The sequence below is a fragment of the Olea europaea genome, unplaced genomic scaffold, assembly GCF_002742605.1.
Source record: "Olea europaea var. sylvestris unplaced genomic scaffold, O_europaea_v1 scaffold1012, whole genome shotgun sequence".
NCBI classification, from domain to species: domain Eukaryota; kingdom Viridiplantae; phylum Streptophyta; class Magnoliopsida; order Lamiales; family Oleaceae; genus Olea; species Olea europaea.
This window is the reverse complement of record NW_019227441.1, coordinates 170,110-182,538: the sequence shown is the minus strand read 5'-3', so window position 1 is coordinate 182,538 and position 12,429 is coordinate 170,110. Positions and strand designations below refer to the sequence as shown.

General features: G+C 35.2%; 1 protein-coding gene across 4 annotated transcripts; it reads right to left on the bottom strand.

Annotated features, from left to right (window-relative positions):
• Positions 1-624: 624 nt before the first annotated feature.
• LOC111372578 (zinc finger CCCH domain-containing protein 55) lies at positions 625-8,855 on the bottom strand. 4 transcript variants are annotated; one of them, XM_022994950.1, is made up of 5 exons: positions 8,703-8,852; positions 8,353-8,515; positions 4,400-4,843; positions 1,637-3,986; positions 625-876 (listed from the first exon to the last, which is right to left on the bottom strand). In XM_022994950.1, the coding sequence occupies exons 3-5, from the start codon at positions 4,783-4,785 to the stop codon at positions 841-843; spliced, it is 2,772 nt and encodes a 923-aa protein (XP_022850718.1). In that variant the 5' UTR covers positions 4,786-4,843; positions 8,353-8,515; positions 8,703-8,852; the 3' UTR covers positions 625-840. The 4 variants fall into 4 exon arrangements, with proteins under 4 accessions (XP_022850718.1, XP_022850719.1, XP_022850717.1 ...); XM_022994951.1 differs by having other exon boundaries at positions 8,421-8,515; XM_022994949.1 differs by lacking the exon at positions 8,353-8,515 and having other exon boundaries at positions 8,703-8,855.
• Positions 8,856-12,429: the final 3,574 nt, after the last annotated feature.

Sequence of the window (12,429 nt, the reverse complement as noted above, 5' to 3'; positions counted from 1 at the left end):
AGGGATCATAAAGAAAGGCCAGGATTTTCGCTTAAAAGTCGATTTCCAGGCCGATGCTTCTATTATCCTGCTTGGGTCTCGCTCACGGATCTCAACCACGAGACTAAGAGAGGGTTGTGCTTTCCAGGGCCCTAGTTTGGATTCATTCACTTGAATTTGATATATAAAAAAACAAAAATGTAGATCCCCAAAAATTTGTATTTGAAACTAATTGTTAATTTTGACTTGAATTTTTATCAATTTTTTAAACTAAACTAAACAGGAGCTAAATACGAAGTTGAAATAACAAACAAATAATTAAGTAATACTATTTAGCATCTCTGCGTCAAACATTCGTCTAGATAATAACTGTGTTTTTAAATGATAGATTCACTTAAATATAAGTATTAAGTGTTAGTTATACTTGATTTCATAACATGAGCTGTCCATCTTAACAATGAAAATGCATTTTAACCAGGGTAAACAAATTAGCAGATTCTCTGGGGCACCTATATTTACCTTTCATTAAATCCCCTTATAATTTAAAAGTCAATTCTTTTTAATCACACATTTAATAGAACCCACGACTATTACCCACTTATCTGTTACTCAATTCTAGCATATCATACTTTTAGTAACTTAAAATGAAACCCAAACAAACACTCTCTATTTCCAAATCCACAAAAGGAAAAAGAAGAAAAATTAAAGATATCGGCTAGTAAAAGTTCCCGAGTTTTTCCTAATGGAAGTTAAAAATCCAGTAATTTATGTGAAGAAGAACAGGTGCTGAACGAACATTCCAATAAACACTGACTATATATCATTACACATGAGGAGGAGAAACACGACATACTTTTCAATTCAAGATTCTGTCTTGAGACTTCGCTCCAGGTATGCCTGCAGGCGAGGACAAAAGTTGGTTCTTAGCATCGCAAATTATCAGACATGAATAAAAAAACGAATAATCACTATATTCGTGGGAAAATGAGACGTCGCGTTATGGTATGAATGCGAGTATGAAGTGTAGAAAAATAATGAAAATATGTAATTCTTGAAGAGTGTAAAGTGCAGATTAGAAATGAAAAGATATATATTCTCTAAGAGGACGGAGATTTTCCTTTATTGAGAGAGAAGAAAGGTTGCCAACCATCTGGCACAAATAAAAACATCGACTCTCAGTACATTTGTGGCAGAAAGAGACGTGTATCAATCACATTACAAGTATTATGTAATTTCAAGTGTCGATAAGCAATGAAAATATGTACACTCCCAAAGAAGAAGACAATTTTCATTAATTGAAAACAGAAAAAGGATCTTAGCATTGGTAACCATCAGAGAAACAAAATGACAGACGACATATATTTCAGGAACAGCTAGATTGGCATTGCATTACGGGACAAATGTGGATGACCCCCCAACCCCCATCCCACCTCTTCCCCTTCTTCCCACAATCAAGCATGTGCAAATTGGCCGGCAACAAAGTTATAAGGACGTTGTTTGATTTTTAGTGTGGTTGTTTCTCTTATTTCAAGTGAGATTCCAAGGATCAGAAAGAAGCAATCAATATACTCAAGCACAATCTCCAGACCGACCATCAAAAAGTTCTGGATTCAATGATGAAACTCAACAACTACGAGAGTAAAAATTGAGGACTTACCTCTACGAGTTTGGTAATTTTAAGTTTAGAAGCAGTCAAGTATTGCTCTACTTTACTTTGCGTCTTCGGAATATGATCGCCTTGCATAGTACTGGTCACTTTGTCAACCACCTTTTTCACAATGGTTTTGTGGACTTCCCGACTCATCCGACCTTCCTTCCATGTGGGCTTTAATATTTCCTTAACAAACTCAACAAGAGCATTCTTGAACAATCGCATTCCTTTGTCATCCTTCATAGCACTGCCTTCATCAACTTTCCCATGGCCATCCAGATTTTCGGAATGTTTATTTTCTTGCCCACCCTTGCTTTCATCAACAGTTTGACCGCCTCCATTGACTTCAGAATTTGAAATTTTTTCCTGTTCTTTCGCTTTTGGACTATCACAATGCTTTACGGTTGAACCACCAAATACAGGGTCAACAGTAGATACCGGTGAGGACCGTTCCACGTGCATATTATTTTTCTGTTTTACTGAATGGGACACCGTTGCAGAGGCTAGATTTTGGTTGTTCTCATTATCTGCATTGCCATTTCTAATGGGATCCAACAGATCAAGAGAACTCGTAACCGGATTTGAATTCACTGTGTAGACGAGGGGGGAAAAATGCGCTGTATCAGAATTAGGCACCCTCCCCGTTGAACTGGAGGCGTCTAACCCTGCAAATACTTGAGGCTTCTGTTCTTCATCCACAAACCTCTGAGCCATAAATGCAGAAGAGTCCATAACTGGAGCAACCTGATCGCCAGCTGTACCAACTGGTGATTTTGTCATTTGAGCAGCCTGCTCGTTGGTTAGATCATTGGAAACAAATTGAGGGGCCTGGTGTTCTGACATCTCTGATGTTTTAACAGCACTCTGAAGGTTTTGCATCTGACTTTGCAATCTTGGAGGAGAGATTTTAAATTGCTGAGGCCCATTCAAATCGATGAGCAAATGTTGCTTTCTATCAGTTTCGTTTGATAGCAAAGAATGTTGAGGGAACAAGCTCTCACCATTTTGACTGAAGATCTGCCCAGGAAAAAGAACTGGGTGTTCGGTGTTTCTGGAACCATTTACTTCATTAAGAGCATCAGACCCAAATAAATTTACGTCATTATCCTCTAACGGTCTCAGGTGGCGCTGCTGAATATGTGAATCAGCAAAAAAGTCCTGTTGCGAAGTTATTACAGCTAGACCGTGGGCCTCTTGCATTGTATTTTGTCCATAAACATGTGAAACGCCATCCTCATTTCGCAACTGTGAATCATGGAAAATGCGTTTTTGTTTGTCAGCTATATTTTCTTTACTCATAGGTTCAGAAATATCCATGTCCACATCATAACTGCCACTTTCCCCAAAAAGAGAGAGTTGTTTCTCCCTATTCAAATAACTGTCATTCTGTTTCGGGATTCCCCAAGTTCTGCTCTCATCTTCCAAATTATGGTCCAATCTATTGTCAGTTCTTCCAATATCGGTTTCACCAACAACGTTCGTGTTAGCAACAACGCTTTCAGTCCACCCACTGGACTTCACAGAGTCTGAGACCTCAACTGAATTATCCCAACTCGGACCATTCCACCATTTACTCTTGTCATCCAAACTGAAGCTGCTTTTGTCTTCACCTGGCCTAACTTCAAGATTGTTCAGCTTCAGAACCCTCTCATGAGAGAACCTGCAATTATCCCGATAGCACTTGCCTTCTGCAAAAAACTTGCAAAGCGGTTTCACATTTTTGTTCGCATGTTGCTCAAAGTCCTTACCAAAGGATGCATTTCTAGTAACTTTGCTGTAACTATCACCAGATGCTTCGTGATGAGAAAATCTGCATGTGTCTCCCCAACGACACTTACCCTTAATAAAGTCTCTGCAAGGAAATGCATTTCTACTTTGGTTTCTGAACTTGTCATCTTCTTCATAATAAGAATCATAAACATCATTTCGGGGTTGGGACCCAGGACCTCTATCATTAGAATGACCTGAAATATGGCCAAGCTCTGGTCGATTTCTCCAATTGTCTGCTCTGTCATCTTCGACACGGTCCCGGTCACTGCTGCTGATATTATCAGGATGAAAAAATCTACATTGACTGCCTCTCCTGCACCTTCCTGCGGCAAAATCTCTGCAGGTTCGGGATAATTTTTCATGTCTACTTCTTCCATCACTCCATCCACCAGATTGTCTATGATCGCGGATAGGGGTACGACTTCTTGTCTGACCCCTTGCACTGCCATCACTTCTGCTCCTGCTCCTGCTTCTGCTCCTGCCCCTGCCTCTGCCTCTGCCCCTAGCCTTCTCCCTACTCCGACTCCTGCCTCTCCTTCCGCTCCTGCTCCTGCTCCTGCTCCGACTTCTACCTCGCCTTGGATACCTAACATAAAATGAGAAACAAGTTACAAGATCAACGAAAGATGCAAGATACATTCTGAAAAATTATTCAAAATGGAAAGAACATTCATAATATCCCAAATATTATGATTTGAAAAATAATAAGTTCATCCTTGCATGTACATAATCTTTTTGTTTAACTAGAGCAATCCATAGGCATGCCAAAATATACAGAAATAAAAAAATTCAGTCAACAACTGAAGATTGTTGTAGCTATTCTAGCCAAAAAAAGAAATGTGTGCAGTTTCAGTTCCTCAGTAGCTAGAAGCCAGGTGAATAATATACAAAATGCATTTTAGCGTATAGTCTGGTTGTTCAAACGCTACTCTTCACAGAAACATCACACCAGTGGCACTCAAACTTTGGCAATAAATAAACAAAAATACAATCAGAGACCTGCCAGAACTGCTCCAATCATATTCGGGTGTGTGATCACGCTTACGCCACTCTGATCCGTCAAAACCAGGAGACAAATTTTTGTTATAGCTTTTTCCCCGGCCTATTTCCTTCACTTCAGCATTATCTTGTTTATTTTTGTAGAAGCTGTCAACTACTGGTGCAACTGTGTTACCATCTAAAGATTCCCAATTTGGCCATCCAGAATGATCTATGGACTTCGGCGCACTAGCGATTCCCGATGCAGAAAATTCGTGGCGGCGCCCACTATCAAAACTTGAATGCTTATCCTTCCCAGTTGAAGAATTGAATTCACTCATTCCAGAAAGATGTTTAGTCTCATCTTCCATATCCCACAATGATTTGCGTTTCCTATTTTCACCCATCGCATAGCCTCACAAAGAAATGCCTGCAATATCTATCTTCGCTATGCAGCACAATATTCTGTCAAAAACGAGCAATGGATAAAAATTAGAAAAATGTTAATGTTCTGTTCATACCTGCTTTTACTAATTACTTGTGCAAAAGTGATCTTGTAGGATGAGGTGCTCAGATATGAATCTACAAGTATCACCAAATATATAACACGAAACTAACAGTTCAACTAACAAAAATGGCACAAATTATGTTAGCTTTTTCCAAGATAATTAAAAAAAGGAATAAGTTCACTGCAAACACCACTGATGATGATCGGATGGATTAGAGACTGCTAAAATGATACCGCTAGGATAAGCTTGAAGGAAAATACAAAATAATGTAACACCCAAGGAGGAATCCAACAAGTGTACATGGTCAGTGCTCACGACTCCAGGGAATCCAACAAAGACATGCAAAATCTCATAAAAGAAGTAAAACGCAGATCTCAAATAAAAATAGACTGAATAAACAAACTCTCAAGTCTCAAAAGCTCACAAAACAGGGGTTTATATAGTTGAGCATTAGAACAACCTTCAAGCATAGGCAATTCCCAACGCATTTTTTCTACAATGACAATAAAATTAATGGAAATCAAATGGATTCTTAGAGAAAAAAAAGAAGAGAATTTCAAGCATGTGCATTACAAAACATTGATACCTCTTAGGAACTCTCTAGTAGACCCCCAATATTATTAACTCGTGCAAGGAGAAAGAAAGGGAAAGAGACATCCAACAACAGGGCAGCATAGCAAGAGATGAATGCCGTAGTTAGTTAGTTAGTTAACAAGGGTATATTGAGAAATTGAGTGGAGAAGAATGCAATAAATGTGAGAGTGGGGAGGGAGATTCATTCCATTATTCACGTGTCGGAGTCTAGTTACAAGAGATCCAGGCCTCTCAAATTGCCTCGGAGTTGTTAACTTCAATTTCTCTTTTCATTGAATATCAGATAGTTGTTATACATTCAGCTTTCTAATCAAATCCATAGATTTAATACAGTAATTCCTACCACTACATAACTCAAATCCTATTGTCTATTGTGTAATCAAACACTCTGTTTGCTCCAGCAGATTGATAAACTCCATCACAACAGAAATCAGGGACTCCAGCACATCAGCAACAGCAATCAATTCTAGGACAAATGGAAACAAATTTCAACAAAGAATTGGAGAAGAGATGGGGCTCGATATTCAATCGGTTTGAGCAGATGATAATGCAACGGGAATGAGGAGACCAAGCAGATAGTTTAGGGCAGGATTCACAAGGTCGACTCAAAGCATCCATATTCTATGGGGAAAATCCAAATCTGTGGGTGTTTGAGGTGGAGAGAAATTTTTCAATGAATCAGTTGTCGAAGGTAGAAAAAATAGAAGCCGCCACGGCATGTGTAGATGGCAAAGCATGGGCATGATTTCAATGACCCATACAAACTTGGGAAAAATTGAAGAGACTATTGCTTGAGCATTTTATTCCTCTCAAGAAGGAACCAAATTGAACTTCTTTTCGCGTCAAGAAGTCACCACCAAAGAGGATGGGAAGATGTTTGAAGCCCTAGCTTCTCCTTTGTCAGAAGTGTCTAAATAAGGATCACTATTGCAATACCAACCGGAGAAGATGAAGACAACAATGAAGAAATGGGAAGAGAATGGGCTTGAAGACCGAAATGTAATAAAGCAAGTCCATCTCAATTATGGCCCATCAAACCTAAAACTAATACTAGGCACTACACCAAACCAAACCAACACGCTCAATACGCAACCTCCGTATTTCGTTCAACTTTGACGACCAAAGGAGCTCCTCATTTTAAAAGGCTTACTGATGCTGAGTTACATACGAAAATGGAGAAGGAGCAGGGTTATCATGAGAAGCACTCGCTTGCATTCAGCTACAAAAGGGAAACCTAAAAAGCACTCATTACATAGCTGCTCTGATGCCATCTAATATGCACTAGATACTTATTTTTTAATTATTTTATATATTTTTATATTTTTTAAGTTTTCGATTCATATCCAGCCCGTATTTTTTAATTATTTTATATATTTTCGATACATATCCGATATGTATTTTTTAAATTATTTTAATAACTTATTGACTATCAATAATATTTATTGAAAATAAAAAATTAGAGTTCTAAAATTAACTAGACTTTTATTGAAAATGCTCAATACTATTTAACCTTTCAATACACGTGAAACCATATTATTTGATTCTATCACTAATCGGTACCCAGCTGCTCCTTTATAGTTCACATGCACCTTAGCTACAAAACATTGCTTTAAAACTTCTTTTGCAACATTCTTCTTCATCAAAGAAATTGGAGTACGTATACTTTGTACACTCTACAAGAAGAAATAAAATAACTCCACGATGAGCTGAAGAATTGACTTCCATTCATAACAATTTGGGTCTTTTATCATGAAAATTAGATCTCTATTAAAAAAGAGAATTCAAAATGTGGGACATTGCTAGTGACTCATTGGATACTCTTGAAGATATTGGACTGCTTAAGGTTGCAAATCTATCATTATATGAGCTAGAGTTGAAAAATATTATTTCTAATGATAATGAAGAAATTGATTTGATGATGTTGAAGAAAATGAAACTTCAACAATTAATGATTAAGATAAATTTTTTTATTATTTCATTTCATTTTATTTTTATTATCATGCTTCTGTATTAATTTTTTTTATATTAATAAAACTATGTTGAATTTTATAACACGTATTGACGTATATGTATCGTATCGGTAATGCTCTTGAAGCATGAGCAGAGCAGTCATCTCACATTCTCTATGTAAAAAGGAAATTTCACAAGATCTTGAATCTATAAGTGAGCTAGCAATGATGAATATCTCACTCCAATAACAAGAAGAGCTTTGGAAATGTTTGCAAGTATTAACCTTGGGAAAGATTTTTAGATAAAACATAAAAATATCCCTCAGAGAAGTCAATACTTGAAATGCAATTTTTTAAAAAAAAAGAAAGAATGAATGAATAATTTACCCAATCTAACTAAATGAAACCCTTCATAATCTCATCCAGCATTGTCTCTAACATACGATGACTAAATCAGTTCAATTCTAAACTTAGCAAAATCCTGTAAATTCACCCATGTAAAATAGATTGACTTTACATTCCAATGATCATATCAAGTACAACAAGAATTCTAAGTCCACCATAAGACGCCTAATTAACTTTAATCATAAAACCTAGATCAAAAGATCAAGACAATTTATAATGCATGCCTGCCATCTGCTAACCCAAAGCCTAGAATGTTTTATATCCAAGCTTCATACCATTTCAAGTCACCAAGTATTGTTCACAAGCTTCACAAAAACCTAGTCATCATTCCAGATCTACTTCTAAATTTCCTACTACTACGATTACCGCAACATGGAATTAGGTCCTCTTAATCTGAATTTCCAAAATATTCTGAACAGTAAGACCAATAAAAATACCAACTTTTTGATCCACATTAATCACTGATAATAGTGTGACTTTTCAAACACGTATCATTTACAGAAAGTTCGAGACTTACCATAAAATAAAAGCAGTTGCTAGCTAAATGTGGGCAAGTACCCCAAATTTAATGTAACTCCCACTTACATCAAGAACCAGAAATCATATCAAGTTGACATGCACGTACGTAATTAGACAATTTTTTTCACCATTTCCCCAATAGAATTGGGCATTTCTTCACGCTTTCAGCAAAAAACATACAAAAGAAAAAACACAACAAAACAAGTCGTAAATTCCAAAGCTGTACTCTATAATTCATATTTTTAATTTAAAGAATCAAAACTACAGCTACTAAAATACACAATCGAAGAAACAACAATTAAATTTCAAAAACCCTAAACAGGACAACAAATTAAGTGGAAAGCTTACCTCTACCTGAGCGCGCCACACGCGTAAACGCAGATAGATAGAGGCTTTACAAAAGAATTGACTGAGCTGAGCGAAAGTCTGTGCGTAGATGGAGTGGGTGGGTGAGTCGTGGGTATAGAGCAGTGGAAGTGAGAAGGGTTTACCGTTTACTCGTGAAATATTAAAGAAGCGGCTTTATTGGCGAAGTGACATCACTAATGTGCTAAATATAATCTTATTTGGCCCCAATTTTTTAAAAATATATTTTCAACCACATATTTTTTCATAACATAATTTTACATGTAAATTTAAAATTTTTCCTTATTTTTAATCACATATATTCAATGAAGGACGCAAATATTTTGAGTTAGTGGTCCCAATTGGACCTTATAGAGATCGAATACTTTATTCTTAATTTTTGAATAATTTATACTTGATTCGAAAAAACGAAAATTTACATTTAAAAAATATTCCTTGATTAAAAATTTTCGCATAATTTTCATCCATTTGAACGGTCCTTTTATTAATATGTTGCTCATCGCAAACAATGCAAATTTACATTAGAGAATTTATAGTTTATTTGGTCATTGATTTCAAGTAATTAAAAGGAAAAACATACAATCAATATTCAATAATAATAATTAATCAAATAAACAAAATTTGTTAAATATAAGTCAAATCGGATAAAATCATTTTAGACTCATTCTATATACCCAATTTGATAGGATAAAATGTAAATTTAAGTTCTAATTAATTGAAATGTTGATTAAAAAGTGAAGATTTGTAGTAGCTGTAATAATTTGTAGAGAAATTATAGTCAAATTTTAAAAGATTAGAAGGGTTGATTTTGATAAAAAGAGTGAGCGAGAGAGTCGTGAGAGAGAGAGAGAAAATAGAGAAAATTCAAATTTTTTAAATTTTGCCCCTGTTTGATGAGATTTAAAATTAGATTTTAAGTAAATTTTGATAAAAGTTGAAAAATTGTGAGACACATCAAATATGCGATTAAAATTAATTATTAACTTTATTTTAGATTTTAATCCATACTAAAGAGGACTTTATAAAAAATTAAAAAAAAATGGTAGGGTCACGGGGCCACGTGTTCGTCCTTGCATACATTCTCTAACAAAATACCAATATTCCAAAATATATTTTGATCCAAAAATAAGACTCAAATAAACAATTAATTGTTTTTACAAAATTAAAAAGGATGGTTGACTAAAATACCTTTAGGAAAAACCAGCTGATTGCATGGATTTACGATTGATCATTGATACAATATTATTGAAGTTTAGAGTACACTAGTGATATGGCCCTTTCCTCTTACAACACCCACCCTTGATTAAAGAGTCACAAGCACATTCTCCCGTTCAGCAAAACCCAAACTATATCATTTATTGTATTAGGTCTCCAATTCAATTTTTGGGCATTTAGGACCTCAAATATTTTTTTTTTCTTTTCTAAATTGTTTCAACAGAAATAAAGATTGTTGACAAAATACCCTTGGGAAAATAAACCAATCACTTGCATAGATTTACAATGGATCATCTACACGATATTGAAGTTTAAATTACCACCTCTCTCAGCTCCAGTCTTATATTCAAAAGTTACAAGCAAATTCCCCTTTGCATCAGTTGCAAAAAAATAAAGAATTCAAGATAATGGCATGTAATTTTAACAACCTCCTAATTGCAAACAAGTTCAAATCTAGTCAAGTAGTAAGAAAATGGTAACAACATTTTCGGTGCTATGACGGGTAAAATTGGGGAAAATTGCAACAGCAATACTTAACTTTTTCATATTTTGCATACTTTACTATAAGCTTCAAATTGTGCCAACGGATATCCTTAACATTTCAAAAATATGCACATGGATCCCAAATGGATTCATCCATTTGACCGTTAATTGATCGAGAAAGTCAAAATTTGATAAATTTTGATCAACCTAAAAAGGATAAAATGGTAAGTTTGCATTTTTCTCACATTAAATAAGTTAAAAATTAAAGTTTAAAAAAATCAAAAATAAATAGTAAATAATAAAAATGAAACATCATCATCTTCCAGACCATTCCTCACCAATCCCATTCACCCTATCCACTCCAAACAAGTCAAAATCGTTGGCCATTGACCACAAGCGACCCAACCATTGCCGGCCACCATACCATCCCACAACCTAGAAATCAACATCATCCCCCAACAAAATCAAATATGCAAACAAATCAAAACATCAATCTTTATCCTAATGATTTCTAGGAGTTCAACTTTGGCTCGGGAGGTGGTGATCTGATGTTCCATTGTTGAGTTTGAAGTTGAAATTCTATGTAGAGTTCCCAGTGCTAGGTTTGACAAAAGGAATTAAAATTTCAACTTTTTCTTCTTTTTCATTTTCTCGATCTAGCATTTGTTCTTTAATGTTGTTTGAAAACATTTCTCGATCAAGTGAATTTGGATATGAAAATGAGAATATGTGTTTTTTTCCTTTGTGGTGTAAGGATTTTTTTTAAATTTACACATATTGGTGGTTGTCGACACTGATGGTATGTCGTTGCAATGTGGGTATGGTGGAGGATGTGGCATTTTAGGTCAGTGGTGGCACTAGTTGTTGGATGGGTTTCTAGCTTTGATTGAGTTTTGTGGTAGAAGTGATTGATGGTTGTAGATTGTAGGTGAAGGTGGACGTGTAGTGGTGGTTGTGATTCTTTCTTGAGATCAGGCTCGTCGGCTTGGTGATGGCAGTGGGTTGTGGGTTGAGATGATTCTGCTTTTACAAATCAAATAGATCGATTTTAATTTTAATTTTCATTTTGGTTCCATTTGGCAATAAAAAAAAAATGTGAAGGTGGTAGTAGCTGTGGATTTGGTGACGATAACGATCGACTGTGGGGCAGCAAAGGATTAAATGTTCTTAGTTTAGGGGTAGGGTTTGGATTGGGAGCATGGGTGGAAGATAATGATTTTTTTATTTTTTATTTTTTTTTTACTTAGGGCTTGTTTGTGCCCCTTTAATTCCAAAAAGTGTATTATAAAATTGTGATTGATACTGAAATGTGAGGTTTAGGAGGAAGAAAAAGTTTTTGATTTATATGTAATATATTTCAATGAAGAATGTGTGGCTAAAAATGAGTACTGTAGAAAATATAATGTGATAGAATGATTAATAAACAAATGCTTAATTATTTTAATTGTTTTTATGTGGAAAGAGATAAAGTTGCAATTTTAACTTTATCGAAATAATTAATAACGTGGTCAAAATCATTTTATTGGTCAATTAACGATCAAATTGATGGATTGGACTATAGATGCATATTTTTTAAAGGTTAGGGACTTTCATTGGCACAAATTGAATGTTAGGGTAAATTCTGCAAAATGAAAAAGGTTAAGGACCTCTCTGCAATTTTCCCATAAAATTATTAGCCTAGCTTAGAATTAAGATGGGCCCAATCTTTAAGATCAAAGGCCCAAGAATGAGAAAAATATAGATGGGCCCTAACATAAATAAAAGGGCAATTTACACAAATACACTCAAAATTTGGGCATTGAAAGATGAGCCTGAAAATAAATAAGCCAATTGCACCTAAGGATGTATTTTATACATTCTAAATTGCCCAATTAATTTACAAAACCTGACAAATAAAATTTCTTGCCTTGCCAATTATTTAGTAAAAGGGAAGCAATGATTAGCAAATTTCGTAGATTTATGAACATTTTAAAATCTATATTTAAACTGGTGCTATATTTTTAACTATGAA